Source organism: Tachypleus tridentatus, chromosome 7 (assembly GCF_004210375.1).
Source record: "Tachypleus tridentatus isolate NWPU-2018 chromosome 7, ASM421037v1, whole genome shotgun sequence".
Classification (NCBI taxonomy): domain Eukaryota; kingdom Metazoa; phylum Arthropoda; class Merostomata; order Xiphosura; family Limulidae; genus Tachypleus; species Tachypleus tridentatus.
In genome coordinates, this window is record NC_134831.1 from 80822609 (window position 1) to 80846533 (window position 23925).

At 32.0% G+C, this 23925-nt stretch overlaps 1 protein-coding gene across 1 annotated transcript; it reads left to right on the top strand.

Moving 5' to 3' along the window:
* Positions 1-288: 288 nt before the first annotated feature.
* Positions 289-1546, top strand: LOC143256060 (uncharacterized). Its single transcript, XM_076512737.1, has 2 exons — positions 289-431; positions 690-1546. The coding sequence occupies exons 1-2, from the start codon at positions 408-410 to the stop codon at positions 1353-1355; spliced, it is 690 nt and encodes a 229-aa protein (XP_076368852.1). The 5' UTR covers positions 289-407; the 3' UTR covers positions 1356-1546.
* The last annotated feature ends 22379 nt before the right edge of the window (positions 1547-23925 follow it).

Sequence of the window (23925 nt, forward strand, 5' to 3'; positions counted from 1 at the left end):
AACATCAGGAGAATAACAAGATATAAATAATGACAAGTGGACAATCATTAACCTTCGGTTAGGAATATCTAACAAAGAAATGGGTGGCCTGAAACTGCCACTGAATTATTTACCTACATAGAGTTTCCTTTTTCTTATCAATTCATAAGACCACTGCAACGCTTTCTCATCCTGTTGGCAGAGATATTTTACGCGTTGTATTTCGTACTGTGATTGGACAAAAGTGGAATATTCGAGTAATGCTCTGTGGATCACATTATCACGTGACACTGCAGACATCAACTATATAATCTTGTGTTTTTCATCAGTGAAGCCGTTGTTCTACAAGCTCTCTCCCTCTCTTGCTTTGCATTCTTATCATTTACAGTTTTAAGAGACTGAACCGAGACTGGAGTAAACATTAAGTAATGAAATTCTTTAGACAGAAAATGGTAAGCGTACAAAAACCGTATTCAACCTGTTATTATACGTATCGTTATTACAAAGCTAGGAAAGAATTTGTTTCATATTTACTGTGATAATTGTAAACAATAACGTTCACTCTTTGATATTATTATACTTTGATCAACAGTGGAAAAATTCAGTTGATGTAATATTTCTCTAAAGGGTGTAAATCCTTGTCAAATTAAACGTTCTAATAGCATGTTATGTTATTTATCTACTGCTTCAATATATACCGTTTTTTTTAGGGAAAGCTGCAATATGTTGCAATACTTTTTGCAACATGCACTCTAGTCAGAAGCGAAGATGCTAAACAAATTGACTCCACTTCCAAGAATCAAAACGACCTTGCGGTGGCAGAGTCTGGTTATGGGTATGGAAGCGGGGGATACGGAGGTGGTGGAAGAGGAAGCTACGGTGGTGGTGGCGGATTTGGAGGATATGGTGGTGGTGGAGGATATGGTCGTAGCGGAAGAGGAGGGTATGGCGGTGGCGGGTATGGTAGTAGTGGAAAAGGAGGTTTTGGTGGTGGAGGATATGGTAGCGGTGGAAAAGGAAGTTTTGGAGGAGGAGGATATGGTGGTGGTAGAAGAGGAGGTTTTGGTGGTGGAGGATATGGTGGTGGTAGAAGAGGAGGTTTTGGTGGAGGAGGATATGGTGGTGGAGGCTACAGTGGTGGAAGTTATGGTGGTAGTGGCTATGGCGGTGGAGGCTATGGTGGCAGGAGAGGAGGGTACGGTAGTGGAGGAAGAGGGGATTTGGTGGTGGAGGCTATGGTGGTGGAAGCTTTGGAGGAGGTGGATATGGAGGGTGGTAATCCAGTTACTTTTACTGGTCGTATTTTATATCCTGGTGTATCTAAAGTTTTAAAAACTCAGATCATTAAATCTAAAGAATGTATATACATATTTTAGGAATTCGCTAGCTGTCATCTGTAATTTATCGTATTCTTGGTGAAATTGAAAATATTTATGACTGAAACATTATTATTTGTTAGCCTAACAGTACACGTTATGTACTCACAGAATATTTTTAATTTTATTTTGGTCATTGTAACTGTTTATTTATAAAAAAAACAAAAAATAAAGAAATTTAGCAATAGCTATTATATTATTTCGTTTGTTTGTTATTAGTATGCCAATAAGCCAAGATATACGTTGGGTTAAAATAAACCAAACATATGAACTTTATAATCTGCACCTTATTAAAAAATTTCTCATTCTGAAACCTCAAATGATGTACATTAACAGTACCTAAGTAACACTTCTCTCAGGACCACATCGAGAACTGATGGAACACACTATGCTCAAAATCATAACAAAAAACAAACATAATGGCAACAATTTTTACACGACAAAAGAAATAAATTGGTAAACAAAAATAATATTTAAGTAACGAAGACAGTCAAACGGTACCCAGTAATTGCTAATAACATAGCTATACATCTATACATAAAATAAAATAAAGTCATTGAAAAGGAGTGTTTAATAGTTATAGAGAAATTAATAAAGGCTATATAAATAATAAAACTTAAATAAAAAATAAAAAAGAGACATTCTTGTCCTTCGTAACAATTAATTGTGGATTTAAGAAATAAGGAGAAACGTCATTTGAATGTTTAATTATGGACTTTCGTTGCTCATGACCAACATCTCATTCTTCAACAGAATTATATACACATATTTACTTTACAGAAAAAACATACGGTTTAAACAAAAATCCTTTTTACTGTGTTGTGTTTAATAATGAAAGCCTTGTTCTCCTTGATCGTTTGTTGTTCCTGTATCTCATATGGCTTTCAACGAGGCTCAAGAAGTCCTTAACATGTAATTGTGTCACCACACAGGGTGTACGATAGTCTGTTTTTTGAGATGATTTTCCTTTCAGTGCGATCTTAACTGTAATACAGACTTTCCTAAAACAAGATGTATAAGGACTGAAAGCTGATATTATAATATACGATGTGAAAATGATGATGTTTATCTGGTATCGAAGTTAACTTTTTCTAGCACTTTCTTCTTTATTTGATGACTCAAACTATGAATTTGAAATTGTAAAATCACGAACACGTTAAAATAACTGTTTTGTTGTAGCAACCCAGGATCTTGATTTGGAAAATCTAATCGTTTTGCTGGATCATATAGTACGAAATATCATACAAGTGTACGTGTTACAAATGTCAGAACACTGTTTTATCATAATCTAGTTTGTGACACTTGGTAGATCGAATAGGATGGTTCGCTATCATATATTATTAATGATCCATAATAGTAATCTATAATGTCTACATTCATAGTGTCATTGACCAAAACATTATTTATGTTGAAATCAAAATATTCAGAGCAGATGAAATGACTGGATCCTGCAAACTGACATCTGGGGACAATGTCGAATAAATTGACATTTCGATATCAAAGTGTGATGGTTTACAATAAAAGCAGAATGATAGATTGAAGTGAAAATAATAACAATTATAAAAAAAAAAATAATCGCTTCCGAAAATTAAGGTAAAACTGTAAGTTCATAACCAATACAACATGGATTCGTGGATTTACAGCCAGGCAGATAACTAATAAGCAATTCCCGATTTTATATTAACCACCCGTGACTACTATAATATATACCTTTTGTCGTGTAAAAGTTCAGTTCTGACATTTCAATATGATCAGTATGAGATCTTATTATATTCATTTTGGTCATCGCATGCAGTGCAACAATTGAAATAATTTCTCATCACTGTCTGGTAACTCACATGCTATAACAATCGATGTTGTCCTACTCTGGTAACTCATATGCTATAATATCAATGGTAACACTTCTCTTATTTGATGACGAGAAAACTGTTTTAAGACAATAAAGGCTAGAAGATGAAGAAAAACTTTCTTATTATGTTAAGTTTGTAATGAAGAAAATTTTATTATTATGTTAAACTTGTGACTTTACACGAGGATTATCTGCGCTTGTTGTCCCTAATGTAGCAGACAGCTAGTCATCACCACCCACCGCCAAATCTTGAGCTACTCTTTTAGAAATGACTATCGTGAATGATCATACATTATAACACCTCCACGGCTGAAAGGACGAGACTGCTTGATGTGACGGAGATACGAACTCACGTCCCTCAGAATAAGAAAACGCCCCTAACCATCTGGCCACGGAGGGGCCACCGCTTGGTCTTAAATATCAAAGATTTTTTCTCTTAGGAAATATTTTTAGTATAAAAAATTTCTCTAAGCTGTTATTTATGTTGCTAGAGGCACTATTGTTTATGGATAACAATAAAAGACTGTGAAATAAATTATACCAATAACGATTTTAATAAAGTTTAGGGCGTTTATTTCAGTTCTGAGAATATAAGCATTGATAGGGTATTCCTATTTGTTCCAGTAGGTTAATTAATCTGACCCATTAGTGGACCATATATGTTTCCATTACCAGCCGAAACGCCGCCCTACGGGAGGATGTTCGTATTATTAATTAATAACTAATGGTTAGAAACTATGAAGACGAATCAATTTCCAGAATTCAAAATTTTTATACATTTTACTCATATAAATTGTAATGATTTTATATAGTAAAAGTGGCTCCAGTTATTGAGAAAAATAGGAGTATTTCTAAGAACTCCAGTTTTTCCAGTACTACATTTACAATTACATAAAAAAAGGTGTAATAAAATCCTGACATACAGTCATAATTAAAATCATAGTCTTATTGTGATGAGAGTACTTTTTAAGAATGTGTTATGTTGTTAAGCAGGGGCGTAGATTTTTTACACCCGATGGGGGGATGATTTTTGCAACCACTTATGTGGACTTTTCAATTTGCAAATTAGTAATCTCTGATTATGTGAACTTGAAAGCTGTAAACATGCAGGCACAAAATAATCTTGTTGCCACGATACTTGCATATATACTTTATACTTAGGCCTACTGACTGATACTTACGAACTATCGCTTAGATAAGTGATGTCGAGAAAACCCACTTGTAGAGAAATATATATGCAAAAACGGCTCGTTTGGGTTGAAAAAATATTTTACATAGAAGAGCGAACAACGTTTCGACCTTCTTCGGTCATCGTCAGGTTCACGTGGATAATATGACCAGGCTAAATTAGCTGTTCCTAATTTAGCAGTGTGAGTAGAGAGGGAAGGCATCTTGTCATCACGGCTAACTCTTGGGCTACCCTTTCACCAACGAATAGTAGGATTGACCGTACGTAATAACGCTTCCACATCTGATAGATAAAGCATGTTTGGTTGGACGGGAATTCAAACCCGCGACACGCAAATTGCAAGTTAAGTACCGTAACCAGCCATGGGAGCGATATATTGTGACGGTTAATTACACCATTCGTTGTTAAAAGAGTATCACAAAAGGTTGCGGTGGGTGATGATGTCTAGTTGCCTTTCCTATAGTATTAAACTAATAAATTAGGAGCGGTTAGCACAGATAGCCTTGTAGTAGAATTGGCCAAGGTTCCAAACAAATAAATGAGTAGTTTATAAATATGGTGGTCACATGTTCGTAATCCAGAATGTAATCATTGTCAATCCAAAATAAGCAATTTATGTCTTCAGGTAGACTTAATTCAGTACTAATAAAACTCAGGATTTATATCTGTGTCTTCAAACCGTGGACTTGATCCAGTAGTAATTAAACTCAGGATTTATGTGTGTGTCTTCAGACCGTGGACTTGATCCAGTAGTAATAAAACTCAGGATTTATGTGTGTGTCTTCAGACCGTGGACTTGATCCAGTAGTACTAGAACTCAGGATTTATGTGTGTGTCTTCAGACCGTGGACTTGATCCAGAAGTAATTGAACTCAGGATTTCACCGCTGGCGAATCGGGTTTGAATTTGAATTATTGCAAAAAGACAAATTTATCCCTTGACGTTTTGGGCGGGTTACAGAAGTAAATTATGCTTGGTAGGGTGGTGCTGATTGGTTGTTTTAACTCTGTCAGATCAAGTAAATCCCGAAGCCACTGCGACTTTTGTAGCACGTTAGATGCTACAACAACCCTTCGCTCTGTGACTTGCTAGCTAGTGCTTTCGACCAATTGAAGACTTGTCTAGTCCTTAACATTAGTTCCACAGCTATTTCTTCAGTCCTTTGTTTTCTCTACGTTCAGTACTTTAAATTTAGAGACTTTAAGAACTAGTATTGGAAACATTACCACGAAATGCTGCAACTTCGATTAAAAATTTAAAGATAAAACTACGATATAACTATTAAAATATGCCTCATTATTCGTGTAGCTTTGCGCGAAATTCAAACCAAACCAAACCAGACTGTAAGTCAGAAGTTCATTGTTCGCGAGCTCTTAGGCAATAAAACAACAGTCTTCCCTAGGGCCTGATGATGGGATTAGCTGTCCGTTATCGGACTCTTCTATTAGATAAAGATTAGTTTTATAATTTACTTTGGATGTACTATATTAGTTAGTTTACTCATATAACTAATATTTGGATTATTTTCTGTTAAGCGCATGAAACATTAAAAGGTATTATATTCAGTGTCTGGGATTTAGTAAAAATTCAAGTCATGGATTAAGTGAAATAGCTGTTAAATTTACCCTTCCATAATTAGTCTTTAACAAATTTGCCAAGTTGAAAGTATGGCAAGGATCGTCTTCACAGCTAGTTTTGTCTGTTTCAAACGTGTTAATCTTAGGGATCTGCCAACTATAAAGTGGGGAGAAAGGAGGTATTTTTTACCACAGTCTGGCTGACTTGATTTCTTAGTGTAGCTTTTAACTGAGGCATCTCAAATTGCCATTTCAAATGATAACATTACACGTGTGAGGAACTTATGAGTTAGTAAAAGTATACTAACTAATCTGTAACAATGGAATTCTTGTTTGTTCCAGTTTATCTTCAAAAGTTACATAAACTATAATCACTAATCTGTAACACTGGATTTCTTGTTTGTTCCAGTTTATCCAGTTTATCATACACATCCGTCTCCACTTGTCAATAAAATCATATAACTACGTGAAATAATTACCTACATGTGTGTTTCAAAACCAGAGTTATCATATTTATTACTTTAAAATAGAAAATTTACCCATCGTAATGAGTTACGTACATATCATACTCAGTGATATCTTGTACTTATACAAACTACACTTACTTTTCTGCACTGTTTAATTAAACTATATAAACTAATCTGTTTTAGTGTATGTATAAGATCTTTCTAACCTAAACTATGCTTTCCTATTTTCCATTTCTAATAGTTACGTAAACACTGCATGGTTTCGAAACTATTCGTACCGTTAGCAATTCCAAATTTAGAAAATCATTCATTAGAAATATGTCATAAAACTAGAACATTCATCACAACGTTGTCTTAACATGGAACTAAAATTAATGAAATTATTAAAATGTCGACTTTTTTATATATTGTATATTGTATATAGAAAGAAAACTCACATTCTGATGTTCAGCATGTGCTTGTTTTTAATCGGGTTAATTACCCATACTCTTTTAAATGTTATTTTGAACGTTCCGACAGATGGCTGCAAACACGAGGCAATAAGCACTCCAGACTCTGCAGAATGAAGAGACAAACCGAGCAAATGGTCTGTAATCTCTGTATTACTTTCTAGGATGAACACCAGTTGTTTTCATGCCAAATTTTATTGTTCTGCAGCATTGTCACGTCATTGTTCTAACACTAAAAGAATGAGATCTCTCAGCTTTAATTAAATCATACCTATATATGGAATATATTAAGTCTACTGCTAATTCTGAAAATTATATTAAATGTACTTACTCACGTGCAATAATTAATTTAATGATTCTTAAGCAGTTGAAGAAGCTACCTTATCATATTTATTAATCAGTATTACTACTGTAACTTCTGTTATCCATAACCAATAGTTACCGAAATCATGCTTTTTATTTTGTACTAACATACATAAACATTTAGTACATTTCAAACAAATCAACCATTTATTACGTTTTGATGTATTTGTCACTTTTATCTACCTTATGATTCACCATTTAAAAAAGTTTTTTCTTTCGTAGACCGACTTGCTCATTTAAGTATAATAAACTGGTTTTATCAACAAGCAAACAAAAACAACAATATATTATATTTCTTTTTACCAACTAATTATTTTATATGTTTAATAATATGTAATTCGTGCGCATTAAAACTGCACCGCGATGTCCATATCTTAACCTGAATTCCTTAAATCAATAGATATTTATATATATATAAGGAATAGAATGATTCCTACAACTAATTAACGTCATAACACAGAAATAACGTATACACCTGTATATAAACAATGGTAACTAGAGCAGAAAAACTTTTAACATTGCTACAATTGTCATAGAGTGGCGAAAGAGTAGGAATACTTATTTCAGACACAACTGGAAATTCCAACTTGTAACAACATACCTCTTGTTCATAGTTTCTCACCTACAAATGAATATACAAGCGGATTATTGTATGTGTTTTCAGTAACGCATGTATGTGAATGGCCGACGTAGAAACAGTTTTTTTTGTTTTTTTCTTAAACATCACTTCTTTTATTTTCAAACTGGAGTGTTCAAGGCAGGCAATGGTTATAATAACAAGACAGATAACCTTTTTACAAGACCAGCTTCTTATGAATCAAATAAATATCTTTACAGGTAAAGGAAATATTGAACAATTGATAATAATAATGTACGGATCTGATTCAATATAAACACCTGTACTCATGACTGGATTCGTCAGCGTAACATATAGTGTGAAAGAATATTAGTTCAAAAAATTCGTTTATAATGTTATCCTGTACTTTCTAAAAGTGATTATTTTACTGATAAGAGATATTAAAAATGTGACTGACATCGATTGATCACTATTAATTCTTAATCATTTCTTTTATTCTGGACATTTCCTGTTACGTGATGATGTCAAAAGGTTATACAGATTTTTTAGTATGTCATAGTCATCATATGTATATTTTCTTACTGAAAAAGAAACTTTATTTCACCGAAACAAAAACTGCATTCTTAAACACATAACTTATTACTCTAACAGTCTTTAAAGCGAAGGTTAATAAAACATGAATTAAGTGAACAAAAACAACCATGTTCAAATGTTTTTATTCTAAAAAAATACATGATTGAATAATAAGTAAACAAATATGTTTCAACTGTACAAGTAATGAAATAGATGAACTTTATTGCATCAAATGTGACATTTAGTATCTGTTAACTAGAGTTGTTCTGATAAAGAGTAATTTACAACGCTAAAATCATGGGTTAGATTACCCTTGGTGGACTAAGCAGATAGCCTGATGTAGGTTTGCTAAAAGAAAAACACATATACACGGGTTTTCGGCCATGATTCATTATATTTTAACGTTTAATCCCGATATTCTTTGCTAAAAGAGTTGGCGGTGGGTGTGATGTCTAGCTGACTAGTTTGTATTCTTGTAGATTTGACCGAAGTTTAAAAAAAAAGAAATAAGAACTTTGCAAACATTGTGGTTACATGTTCGTAATCCAGATATTATAGTCGTTTTCGATGCAAAATAACCAACTCATGTTTGTGTCTTCAGGTGGACTTGACTCTATAATAATAGAACTCAGGATTTCGCCGCTGGCGAATTAGATTTGAATTATGACGAAAGGACAAACTAGTCCCTTGAAGCTATGGGTGCGTTATAGGAGTAAATTATGCGTAGTGGGATAGTGCTGATTGGTTGTTTTAATTTTGTCATATCGAGTCAATCCCGAGGCGACTACGACGTTTTGAAAAACTTAGACGCTATAACAACGCTTCGTTCTGTGTTGGCTAGTTATGACTGTTGCCGCAAGGTAGGATGGAGACATGCCCTGCTCTCCTCACAGTGTAAGGGTCTAGCTAGGCTAGTTTGTATGTTGCCTGACCCGCTGGAACGAAGACGGGCTGTATAAGATGAGTTTAGAAGCCTACATTAGAAATGTGAGGAAACTCCTTCATTTTCCGCGATCGGGGGCAGGGCATTTTGCTCTTGGCAGCGGACTGCGCAGGTGCGATATTAGGTATAGTGGTATTAGGTATACGGAAGCGAGTTTGAAAATTTTAGTTTCTTGAAGAGAGTTTACTCTTCGTGAAAAGAAAAACCTCCAGTACTCGCATGTTTCTGTTCCTCTCCCTTATTTTGGCTTATAAAGTTGGAGTACCAAAAAGAGTATGTGACTTCGATGAGGCCAAGTACGGACTCAAAGTACGGTAACCTGGCGAGCTCGATAGCTTAGAACAATAACCCAAAGTCTCTTAGTATATGGAAGAACTTAAAACTTGTATGTCATGGGCTCAAAGTGTAACAAAATTTATATTGTATAGCACAAGTGACAGCATAATATACTGGAGGATAAAGAAAAATATTTATTCCCCAATATCACTAACGCTTAGAGCAAACATCTGTGGGAAGATGACGGCTTCAAGTGAATAAAAATAGGTAAATTTTAGTAGAAACAAGTAAAGTGTGTTGCCCTCAGAAGCATCGCTTTATCCATAATATCAAATGAAGATTTGTGTTGTCATTGATATTAGTTTCTCAGCTATTCCTTCAGTCCTTTATTTTTTGTATGTTCAGTACTTTAAAACTGGCCCAGCATGGCCTGGTAGTTAAGGCACTCGCCTCGTAATTTCAACGTCGTAGGTTTGAATTTCCGTCAAAACAAACATGCTCACCTTTTCAGCCGTGGGGGCGTTATTATGCGTCGATTAATACCTCTATTCTTTAGTAAAAGAGTAGCCCAAAAGATGGCGGTGGGTGGTGGTAACTAGCTGCCTTCCCTCTAGTCTTACACTGCTAAATTAGGGACAGCAGCCGCAGTAAGCTTTCGTGTAATGGCCCAGCATGGCCAGATGGGTTAAGGCGTTCGATTTGTAATCCTAGGGTCTCGGGTTCGAATTCCCGTGGCACCACACATGCTCGTCCTTTCAGCCGTGAGTGCGTTATAAAGTGACGGTCAATCCCACTATTCGTTGGTAAAAGAGTAGTCCAAGAGTTGACGGCGAGTGGTAAGGACTCGCTGCCTTTCCTCTAGTCTTACACTGTTAAATTAGGGAGAGCTAGCTCAAGTAGCCCTCGAGTAGCTTTGCGCAAAATTCAAAAAACAAACAAACAGACAAAGCTTTTGTGTAGTTTTGAGCGAAATTCAAAAACAAATACAACTTTAAAATTAGGAAGGTTTACCACAAATTACTAGAAAATTAAGACAATATTATTAACACTATATAATGTGTTATCCGTGCTGAATCTGCAATGAGTAATAATAAATTGCGAGTATCAGACATACAGCTGAACCACCGAGGGAAAGGAACAATTGATATAATTTAGAAAATGGAAAGCCTTACAACAAACTGCTACGCTGGGTGAACAGCCCTGTAAAAGTAAATTTAAGATAACTTCGATGTTAAAATGTATTGTCTTATTACAGAAAAAAATGTATTCAGGAAGAAAAACATTTATTAAAATATCTCTTTCGTTTAAAATTAACATGTTTATAACTTAAAATATTTCATAACTAGGTAATGTTGAAGTATTGGTCTTTGTTTCTCTTTTCTCAATAAATAAAATAATGAACTAACCATATACAACTTGAAAGTGAAGTATTAGGTGTTTTTAAAAAATTAAATATTAAAAAACATTTTGCTTATTTGATTTTTTAACTATTAATTCATGTTATGATGAAAATGACAAGCACCAATACGCCTTATTCTCAGTTCATGTGCTTTTAGCAATAATTTGAGTTACAGAACTAAGTTGAAACCTCAGCCATATCATTATTTTGTAACTATGTTATATTAATTTTATCAATAGATCCATGTCTTATTTCTGATGTAATCAGTTTTTGATATTGTCGTATTTTGAGATTTGATACGATTGTTTTGATAATATTTCGAAATCAAAAATCTGATAATTTCATGAAGTTTGTAATGGTAAAACGTGAATAGGAACATTTCTTCAAAGAGTTATAGAAACTAACAAAATTATTGTTCCTTTTGTAAATGTGTGGTAGTCTCAGTTCTTTAACCGTTTCCTCAAAGAGATATAGAAATTAATAAAATTAATGCTCGTTTTGGAAATATGTTGTAGCCCCAGTTTTTAAACCATTTCTTTAAAGAGATATAGAAAGCGATAAAATTATTGCTCATTTTCGAGGTATGTGTTAGTCTCAGTTTTAAAACCACTAAAACTCACACACCAATCGAGTACTCAAGCAACAGAATTAAAAGGTAACCGCTGTAACTGTTGTTAGTAGGCCGCTTTTAAATGTTTATAAATAATAAATAAATATACTTAATTATATAATTTGTGAAATGAAATTTGGTAGTTGGTATTTTCTACTCAGGAATAACAGATGCTACTCTATATAAACAAACAGCAACAACAACAGAGAAACTCTTCACGTTATTACAATCTTCACTGAATGACACAGTAGTAGGAACACCATTTGATTCTTATTTTCGACTCAGGCTGTAAGAACGTTCTTCTTATCCATTGTTACCTGTGTAGGTTCTAATCTACAGATGAGTATACTCGCAGTTGTATAGTGTGCGTTTTCACTATTGCATGTGGGTGAAACGCTGATATAGAAACAGTTTTTATTCTTGAACTTTTACCATTTTTATTAATTTCAGACTGGAGTGTTTTGGCAGACAGTGGTTATCATAACATGAGGATAATCAATCTTTTTTACAGTACCTTCCTTCTTAAGAAGTAAATAAATATTTTTACGGGTATAGGAAATATTGAACAACAAATAATAATAAAATAAAATTCTGATTAATACAAAGATTAGTGCTCATCATCCGATTGGAAAACGTATTTTATAGTGTAAAAAAGATCAGTTAAAATAATAATTAATAATCTTATTCATTAATATCTATGATAGTGTATTTTGCAAGAAAGAGATATTTAAATGATCGCTGTAACCAGCTGATCACTACAAGTTCTTAATCCTTTTCTAACGGATATTTCTGGTGTGATGATGTCAGAAGATTACCAGAGTTTTAATATTTCATAATCATCACTTCCATATTTTGTTATATTTCTGAACTCATAATCTTTTACTCTAACACTTTAAGAAACTAAGGTTATTAACATTTAAATGTGTGTTTTTCTTATAGCAAAGCCACATAGGGCTAACTGCTCAACCCACGGAGGGGAATCGAACCCCTGATTTTAGCGTTGTAAATCCGGAGACATACCGCTGTACTAGCGGGGGGCAACATTTAAATAAAGTAAGCAAAAACAACGAATCTAACTTGTTTTTTGTTCTATAAAAACAGCTAAGTTAATAATAAGTTATAGAAACAATTTCCTGCCACCAAATAAAGTATAGCTGATTTAAATGCGTGGTATAATGATCAAGTTTTTTTTTTTTCTCGTTTTCAACGTAAAGAATATTTTCAAAGACGGTAGATCTAATAACCACACCAACTAGTATCACCGCTCAGAACAATATGAAGAACGTCAGTGAGCTAATTAAAATTAGTTCGGAAAATTCAATGTATTGAATTCAAACGATTTCAAAACCTCGCCGAATACTTAAATACATTAGGACATGTGCGGTCATGTTATAGGTATTCTCACTACAACTAATTAGTAATCAGAAATCCCAGAAGAAAAGTGATTCAATTTGAGGAGCTCGAAATTTTCATAAATTTTACTCATGTAAACTGAAATAATTTAATAAATTAAACAGTGGTTGCAGTTATTAAATTTTTTTTTGAGAACTCCAGTTTTTCAGAACTACCTTTCAAATTCCATCAAAAAGATATAATGAAATTCTGACATACAGTCATAGAGAAAGTCATGTCGTTATTGTGATGAGAGTACTTTTATTTAAAATTGTGTTCTACTATTAAAAAATAGATGTTGCACGTACCATATTTATTTTCGGTTTATTTCTGAATATTGAATATACCCGACATGTAAATATTTTTCTATGGAAGTTCGTTTGTGATATCACTCAATAGATAACGATGCATTAAATAAGACTCAATCACAACTTCTACTTTTGAGATCTTGTTAAATTTCAAAATGGTACGTAGCACCATCGTATTTATTATTTCGTTCAGATCTACAGATTGATAGTTATTTAGATGTTCACGCCATTGCTTTATTATAGTAGAAATCTCCAAGAACCTCTAAACATTTTATGAGTAATCTTGTATTAGGTTTAACTTGTATAGAGTAGTTCCCAAATACTTTATTAGTTCGTCAACAGAAGCCTACGTATGACATTTTTATTTAATATGTTTAATAAAGCTCGTTAAAAATATATTCATTTTCTTTAAATTAGTTGTTAACTCAAATACAGACTGTTCACTACCAAGTCGAAAAAATATATCTTTTCTTAAATTCTTAAATTAAATATCTACTTGACATTACTTTTCTGCATCAGGTAGCTAAGTTTGTTTGAATTATGAACCTAGTTCTTTAAGATTTGGAAACTAATTTATATATCCAATGTCTGTATTCTCTATGTAACAATAATGGATATTCCTTTGAAAACCCAAACATGAAGAACAATATATAATGCTGGAATAATAATATGGAAGATTACTTTTAATGGTATCTAACTTTGACGTTTAATGTTATAAAACTTCGTTTAAATAATTTTACATATATACCATCTTTATTTTTGCACGCAATTAAGACTCTCATTACAGAAATTAATAACTTCTTCTATATACTAAACATAATATGAAGTAGGAAGGCCACACTCTTGGACACAGTAGATATTTTCATATTGTTAAATGACAGAAGAAAGGGAAAATTAGAAAATATATTTTAAACCTATGAATTTCCTCCAAATTAAATTGATGTTTTATAAAATCCACTCTTGATACATTACATATCGAAACCAGCATTCTGAATTTTGTAAAACTTTCTACATTCCACACTTTCAATCATTCTATGCTTCTATCTTCTCTGCGCAATATTTTCCTAAACGATACCTCCAGTGGTTTAACGGTAATTTAAGATTTGAGGCTTATGAGTATAAAGCTCGGGTTTCAATACAAGCAGATCACAGATAGCAGTTTGTTTTGGTTTGTGGTTAAAAATAAATAAACATAAGAAAAAAACAGTATCTATTTGTTGAATATTAAACAGAGTGCTTAAAAATGGAATATCATGTTAGATTGCAAAAACCACCCAATTACTTGATTTATGATAACGTCTTAATGGATAACTGATTTTGTTCAAAGCTATCACATTATTTAACCTTTAGGATGGAATAAACGACTTTCTAAACACATTTGTTGCAGTTAGAATTACTTATTTTCAAACATATGAAATCTTCTGTTAACTATTTATATTATATTCTTTCATCAACATCTTAGAATGTTTACATTACCTTTTTTGCACCTTTGAAAAAGGTAGATATAATAACACACATACTCAAGTGATACAGCTGAATGTCTATAGACTTAAAACGCCAGAAACCAGGTTTAGATACCTGTTGTTGTAAGAACGCTATTTGTAATTTTTTGCTTAATTTCAAATAAAATAAACCTCACATCTCGACGCGAATTATAATAAAGAAATAATATTTTGTTTCAAAAATTCACTGTGTTTAAAATAGAAAAAATTAAAATGCGTATATATTTCTTATTGTTTCAAATTTTCTGTAACAGTTTAACCGAAGGAACTCTTAGCTTAATTCTTTTGTGAATGAATTGTTAATTATACATAAATAAAATTCAAATTGAAATGAGATAACTAAAAGCATTAATCTTTAAAACGACCAAAAATTCATTGTATCGCTGTCAGGAGATGTTTCGTCATGTTTGTATTTTAATTTCGCGCAAAGTTATACGAGGGCTATCTGCGTTAGCCATCCCTAATTTAGAAGTGTAAGATTAGAAGGAAAGCAGTTAGTCATCATCACCCATCGCCAACTCTTGGGTTACTCTTTTACCATCGAATAGTGGGATTAATCCTCACACTATAACGCCCTCACGGTTGAAGGGGCAAGCATGTTTGGTGCAACGGTGATTCGAACCCGCAACCCTCATATTACGAGTCGAGCGCTTTAACCAACATGGCGATGCCAGACCGTTTAATCATGAACACAGTCAATTCTACACAACGAACTATTTCGACTGTCCACTTCCTTGCAATAGAATATTGGGTCCTTATAATCTAACCTCTAACTCACATGGAGTCATAAAAATAAGCCACTTGTAAACTGGTTTAATAATTAATTACAAATAAAAAATAAGTTAGAGTATATTACTACGTTTAAAGTTTACCGAAGGCATATTGGTATTTGTTATTCACATTTTGAAATTAGCTTAATTTCGGTCCAGGTAAAGATTTGACTTCCATTTGCAGGCTTCTAAACAAACAAGATAGAGCAAAAAATAGTAACATAACTTTTTTTCATCCCGGAAGGATGACGATAAATGTTTTGGTGTGGTAATATTAATCTGCACTTGACTGACTGGATATACTGTAAGAACGATTTTGTGCTGATATATTTTGATAAAGAAATTTCATATCATTCAAAAACAAGAACCAATGAATATTCTTATTTGAAGGAATAAAGATAAACAGAGAACAATATGATCAACTTTGTGTTTTCGAGTGAAAAGTTAATTTTACGTGCAACTAGACTGTGAAGTATTTGACTTTCACATAAGAAATAAAAATTAAAGAAAAATATAAATTTTAGTAAGTTTTTTCTAATAGAAAAAAAATTGAAAAGAAAACTCGTTGAGGAAGAACCTAAAAAATTTTATGATTGGCCTTGCAGTCTGGTTTGACGACAGTTTTTCCTATTCAAGGTTTATCAGCACAGCTTAGGTCAGAATTTCATAATATAATTCACATAGCTAAATTAATTAAATGTTTAGAAGTAAATAATGAATTAAAATAAAAAAAACACAAAAATACTCATTCCTTCTGCCCTGACATTTGTTATTAAAAATAATAATAATAAATGAGAGAAATTATGTAAAATACATTTTTGAGACTGTTTTTTTACCCAGATTGTACAATAATGGAGAATATTTCGGGAAAATGAGTAAGGAGAAAATAAATTATTTTAAAAATAAAATATTAAAAATTAATGAATTACAAAATCACAACTTTCTCTATTTGAAATTTGTTCTTTTTTATATATTGTGTTTTAATATATAAAAATACAATGAATTATTTACTAAATGTTGAAAACTATAGGAATTTGAATATTTTAGTCTGTTATTAATTTAATCATTATTTTTGAGTTCCTGATAAATCTCATGTATATTAGAAGTGACAACAGGTGACGCTTTCTTTGTTACCTTGAAATTAGTTCACATATTTGATGTAAGACGGCGACGCATTTTCCGACTATTGATTACGTCAGATTTCAAAATGTGAATTATCAAAGAATAAATTTTATTTAGCTTTTTCTTGAAACAAACACAAATTAATACCAAAACCATACAAACAAATACTTTACAACTGTACAAGTCATGAAGTAGGTAAACATTTTTGCTTCAGATGTGACTTTAGATCTTTCATTATCTATCTTCCAGAAATGTTCAATCAGAGGTTGCTGAAGAGGAATATGGAAGATACATTGGTGCTGGTGAATATGGTGGTAATGGAAAATGAAGTTTTGGTTGTGAAGGATATAGTAGCGACGTACAAATAAGTTTGTTTTGAGTTAGTAGTACCAAAGTCAATCTTTTCTGTGAGCTACATTTGGAACAGGTGAAAAACGCTATGTCAGAAATCGTAAGAAACAACTTACATGAGTGAAAAATTTACAGAAGAAAGAAAACTTTATAGTCAAAAGAACTATTCATACTGATTAATTTTGCAGGTTCACATTTTTTATAAAAGATATGTGCTAATAAATGAAACATAGAGTCCTTTCCGAACGGCAATCCGAACGTTTTGGTTTTTACGTTTGCTGCTAGAAAAGTACTGTGACGTAATAGTTTCCATACAAACCGCCAACTCCAGCGCGTTGAATGTAAATAAACATGGTCAGTGCAAACGGAAAAACAGAGACGGAATCTGCTTTGACTTTGTGTTCTGTACAGTGTTGAGTAGCGCCATATCAATTCAAACCTAATCTGAACGAACCTAAAACAGTCACTTTTGACACAGATCTGACAAGTTCTAGTGATGAAAACAGTTTCACGAAAGGAGAATTTTGGGCTGATGTATTTACATAAAACAAATTTATATCACTTAAAAATAGGAACAAAAGAGATTTTTTTTTTTCAGAAAGAAAGAATGAACAAAGAGAATTATAATCAAATTCTGTATTTCAGTAAAAATTAAATTTTACGTCCAATAAAAAATATGAAGTATTCTACCTTCTTATATAATAGAATAATTTGAAAAAAAAATAAATGTGCATATTATTGATTTTTTTTCTCACCAGAAGTGAAAATGAAAAGTGAATTCATGATGAAGACAACTTGTGTATACTATAATCGGCAGAATTCTTTAGTGTTATATGTAATTTTGCCTCTTTAAGATTTATCAACATAGCTTGTGTAAAAATATCATTGCATTAAACAAATAGCTAAAAACTGAATCAAATTTCATATATAAAAATAAGCGTTCTTCAAGCATAGACAAATATTCATTTATGATTAAAAATTATAATAATAACAATTATGTAAAATATATTTTTAGGTTGTTCTTTTTACCACGATAATGAAATAACAAGAAGTATTTCGATGAAGTTTGTAAGCAAAAAAATATTATTTTAACAGAAAAATTTTTCTCTTTCTTTTGTATTCCTTTTATTTTCAGTGGTTTTTTAATATAGAAAAATACAATTTATTATTAACTATATGTTGAACCTATGGGAAATTGAATATTTTTAATTGTTATGATTTAGTCAAGATTTTAAAACTTTTGTGGTTCGTAATATCTCTCATTATTTAAAAATCATAACTGATGACAACATATTTTTTTGTCTTGAAATTAGTTGAAACAAACGCATATTAATTCCAAAAGCAATCCAAACAAATACTTTACAACCGTACAAGTAATGAAATAGATGAATTTCTTGTGTGAGGTGTGACTTTCAGTCTTTCATTATTTATCTTCTAAAATTGTTCAATTAGAGGTTAATCTGACAAATTATTTAGCAACTAGTATTGATAAACCAGAAAGATTGAAAAGTCTAACATACTAGTAAGAATTCTTTGGTATCTTCGTTTTATATTATGTTAGATTTTTCTTTACTGTAGACTAGGTATTCAAATAAGTATTTCTATCCCATATTAAGAAATGGTCTATAACTACATAAATTATAGCCCAAGTGTTTGCGATGGATGGTGATTTCTAATTCCCTTCCTTCTGGTATTTCACTGCTAACTTATGGTCGACTAGAGCAAATAGCCTTCTAATAAGTTTGTCCAAAGATAAAATCTAACAAATAGTACTTTACCTACATGGAGGTTATATGTTTGTAATTCAATGTTATATTCTAACTTTTTCAACGGGGAAGACTCATACATCAGTCGACTACTCTAGCAACAAAATATAAAGTTTATCCCTGCATCGGTTGCTTGTTGTCTCGTTGTAAACAACTCAAAGTACATAATAAATATACATATTTAACTTAGACTTGCGAATTGGAATTTGTTATTATCTACTAGCATACCTCTCTATAAATTCATCATCCAAATGATAAAGGCTTAAACATAGCCACATGTAACATGGAACTGCTGATCAGGAAGAGGACAAGTCGGTAAAATTTGTTCCTACAAGAATGCATTTTAACTAAATGATTGAATAAATCTCACGCTTATAACGTCACCAAATCCGAAAGTGCTGGAAAGTTTCAGTGGCTAAATAGTTTCATAAAGAACGTGCAATATTTCATGACATCAATGTTTTGATACTAGTGTTTGTTTTTAGGAATTATGAAAAAATTTTCTCCTGCTGTTATATTTAAATATATATATGAAACTGCTTATAACTGTCCTTATTAAAAAGTTCGAATTCATTAGCTTCTCGAATTTGAATTATATGTATATATATTTTTTTTCCTATATATACTCGGAGTATACAATTACGATGAAAAAAATAATTTGTTTATCTTTATCTTAGAATGACAAAATAGCCATGTAGGTATTAATTAATGACTAGTTACTAATAGGAAAACAACAGAATTAAAATGTGATTTCACAACGACTGAGATAATTGAAGATACGATGAAACAAACGTTCATAAATAAACATATTTTGTGAATGAGAAAATTTTAATTCATTAAAAAGTATAGACAATTCAGACTGAATTATATGTCTCTTGAGAGTTGGCGGTGGGTGGTGATGATGAGCTGCCTTCCCTCTAGTATTACACTGCTGAATTAGGGACGGCTAGCACACATAACTCTTGTGTAGTTTTGCGCAAAAGTACAAAACAGACAATCCTAAGGGCAGTGTGTGCTTGTTTCTAATCGAGATATTTACCCACAACGCGAAAAGTGTTATTTTGGACGTTTAAACAGATGGATGCCAACTTGAGGCAATAAGAAAGCTAGATTCTACAGGATGAATAAACAAACCTATTACATGGTCTGTAATCCCTGTACAGTTTTCTATAACGAACACCAGATGTTTTCATTCCAATTCTTATTGGTCTGCAGCATTGTGACTTCTTTGCTATCGTCCAAAAAGTATGATACCTCTCACCATTAAGTTAAACATACACCTTATTAAACTGGCTTATATGCAAATTTCTTCAATTGTAATTGAAATATTTAAACTTACCACTGTGATTATATTTACCACTAAAGCTTTCAAGATAGCTAGTTCAAAATCTTTTCACAATTAAAATATCTTCTGATTTGGTTTGTTTTGAAGGTCTCGAAAAGCTACGTGAAGGCTATCTGCAGTCTCTATCCCTAAGTTAGACTAGAGAGATATAACAGATAGCTGAATGATAAAAATTATAGTGTATCAAACAATAGTTAATACTAGTGACATGCAAGTAAAGTTAAATTCATAACTGATGGAACAGTAAATACATAATTTCTCGAACACTACAATTGACCACTTTATAGTTTCAAAAATAGCCGTACAGTCAGTACTTCCATATTTATGAAACCATTCAAGAGATATATTTTATAAAACTAACATCCCCGGCTTGTATAGCGGTAAGTCGACGGACTTACAACGTTAAATGAGGGTTTCGATTCTCTTCGGTAAGCTCAGCACATAGCCCGATGTGCCTTTTCTATAAGAAAACACACACACACACATTTCAAACAAGGAAATTCATCGCAACTTTGTTTTCGCACAGAATTAAAATCAGTGAATTAATTAAAATTTCGAATTTTTTTGGAAATATATAAAGAGAAGTCATATTTGAATGTTCAGCGTGTGCTTGTTTTTAATCGAGTTAATTACCCATAATACTTTGAGTTTTATTTTCGAAATTCAATAAAATGTCCGAAAACTCGAAGCAATAAGCACGCCAGACTCTGCAACATGAATAGACGCACTCAGTATATGGTCTGTAATCTCTGTATTGTTTTCTAGGATATACACCAGCTGTTTTTACGCCAAATCTTATTGGTCTGGAGTATTGTGAGGTCACTGCTGTAGCGTAAAAAGAATGAGACTTCTCGGCATTAAGTAAATCATCCCTGTACATGGTGGAACTTACTAACTTTATAGTGAATTATGCCAGTTAGTATAAGTGTACCTACTCACCTGCACTAATTAATTTAATTATTCTTAAGTTGTCGAAGCAAGTAACTAATCATACTGACTCATTTGTATTAGTAACTACACTTATTCATATCTAATAGTTACTTAAATAATGCTTTCTCCTATCATACCTAAAAATTTAGTACATTTCAAACGAATCATCCATTTCTTTCGTTCTGATGAAACTTTTTTGTATCAGATGTGACTTTCAGTATCTATTTACTTGAGTTGTTCAGATAAAGGAGAATTTACAACGCTAAAATCATGGGTTCGATTCCTATTGGTGGACTGAGCAGAAAGTTCGATGTGGCTTTGCAATAAAAAAAGGACACACACTAATAAAGGAGAAAGATAGAAAAATCGAATATACTCCTAGTGAAGAATTTATTGACATTCTGGTTATGTGTTTATTAGTTCTTTATTTACTGTAGACTAGGAATTCAAAAAGGTAGTTGTATGTCATATAAATGACTGCTATATGGACTAGCAGTCGTATTTTAGCAGTGTGAGAATAGAGGGAAGGCGTTTAGTAATCAACGCCAACTCTTGTCCTACTCTTACGAATATTAGAACTGATCGTCACAAAATAACGAATAAACATACACATTTAACTTAAACTTGCGAATTGGAATTTGGTATTTTCTACCAGAATAACACTTTATAAATACATCATCTGAACAGCAAAGGTTTAAACATAGCCATTCGTAACATGAAACTGCTGATCAGCAAGACATGTCGGTAAAATTTGTCCCCTACAAGAAGAATACATTTAACTGAATAATAGAATAACTATCACGCTTATAACTGTCATATCTGAAAGTGCTGGAAATTTTCAGTGGCTAAATGGTTTTATTAAGAACTTGCAATATTTTTTGACATCAAGGATTGATGTGTTTATTTTAAGGAACTATCAAAATTTTATTCTCCTGCCGTTATATTTACAAATACATATGAAACTGTTTATGACTATTTTTATTTGAAAAAAAATGAATTCGTTAGCTTGTCTAGTTTGAAGTGTTTATGCTGATTTATATACTTCTATAATTTTATCCTCGGAGTATAAAATTATGATGAAAATATTTCAATTGCTTATGTTTATCCTTGAAAGATAAAATGGCTCTGTAGCTATTAATTAATTACAAGTTGCTGGTAGGAAAACAACATAAGTAAAATATGATTTCACAACTATTGAAATAATTCAAGACGCGATCAAACAGGCATATATTTATAAGAAATATATTTTCTATATGAGAAAATTTTAATTCAGTAAAATGTATGGAAAATACATAAAGTTATGAAGTGATATATACTGCAGTTTGAATTTTCTATACGGTGGAGTTTAATAATAATGATTAAAATAGCAGTATGGCTGACATAACAAGTTTTTCGTTGCACCAGCTGATAACCAAAACATATATCAAAACGTTTCATTAGACTGTGATTTTGATAATTCACTGTACTCAAAGTCTTAACCGATGAAATACTTGTCTACGATTGGAGACCGTAGAGTTCACTTTATCGATCACACATCAGGTTCTTACACTCGACAAAATTAGCTTTAACATTTTGTTGGGTGTTTTTTATTAATTATTTTACTCATAGGATTACTCTATCAATTATTTTTCTACTAAGAGCAACAAAAGTCAAAAGGCCTTATTTTCAGTGTCTGGGATGTAGTGATGAAGTAACTGAAATAGATTTGAATTTTACATTTCTATATGTAGTGTTTAACTCACTTGGCAAGTTGAAAGTACGGTGAGGATCGTCTTCACGGCTAGTTTTATCTGTTTCAAAAGTATTAATCTTAGGTGTCTGTCAAGTATAAAGTAAGAAGATAAGAGGTATTTTTACTACCGTCTCTGTAACTGGATTTCTTAATGTAGCGTTTAACTAAGGCATCACAAATTGCCATTTCAATCGATAACATTACACGTAGGAGGAAATTATAAGATACTGAAAGTATACTAACTAATTCGTAACAATAAATTTCTTGTTTGTTCTAGCTTATCTCCAAAAGTTACATAAACTACATTCACTCATCTGTATAAGTCCCTGATACTTATTTTTCCCTACTTGCAACTAAAATCAGGTATATGAAATAATTACCTAAATATTGTTTTACTTTCGACAGCGTGTACTAAAACTATAGTTACCATATTTATTACTTAAAATAACTAAATTTACCCATCCTAGTTAGTAACTATAAATCATATTCAGTAACATCTTGTAGTTATACAAAATATACTTATAATTCTGCACTGATTAAATAAATTGTATCTGCTAATCTGTTTTAACTAAATTTCCTGTTATTGTTACACTAATCAAAGCTTTCTTATTTTCCTCTGTAATAATTACACAACTGTCTTGATAGAGAATCGTGACGACGGTTATGAATTTTTATCTAATTTACAGAGCTTATTAAACCAGTATCGATCTATAATCTTTATTGTCTTCTTTCAAATCAAAGCCACAATGGGTATTTTCAGTGTCTTTGGCAGATAATCGAATTCTATATTTTAAGGTGCAATGTAAAATATAGCTTGATAAGTATTCATACTCTTACAATGAAGCCACTTTAATATTATACACATTTTCTTAATTTGGGGAAAGATTTTAATTAATTAAAATTGTTATATAAATTTTCAGCATTACTTAAACAGTCAGTATTCTCACATTCTGTTTACTGTTGAACATATACAAAAACTGAAACTACTTTTCTCAAACATTCCAGGCTCTAATAGTTACTAAGACTTTAATACAGGTGTTTATCATGCACGCTTTTAAGCTGGCTTATACGTATATTTCT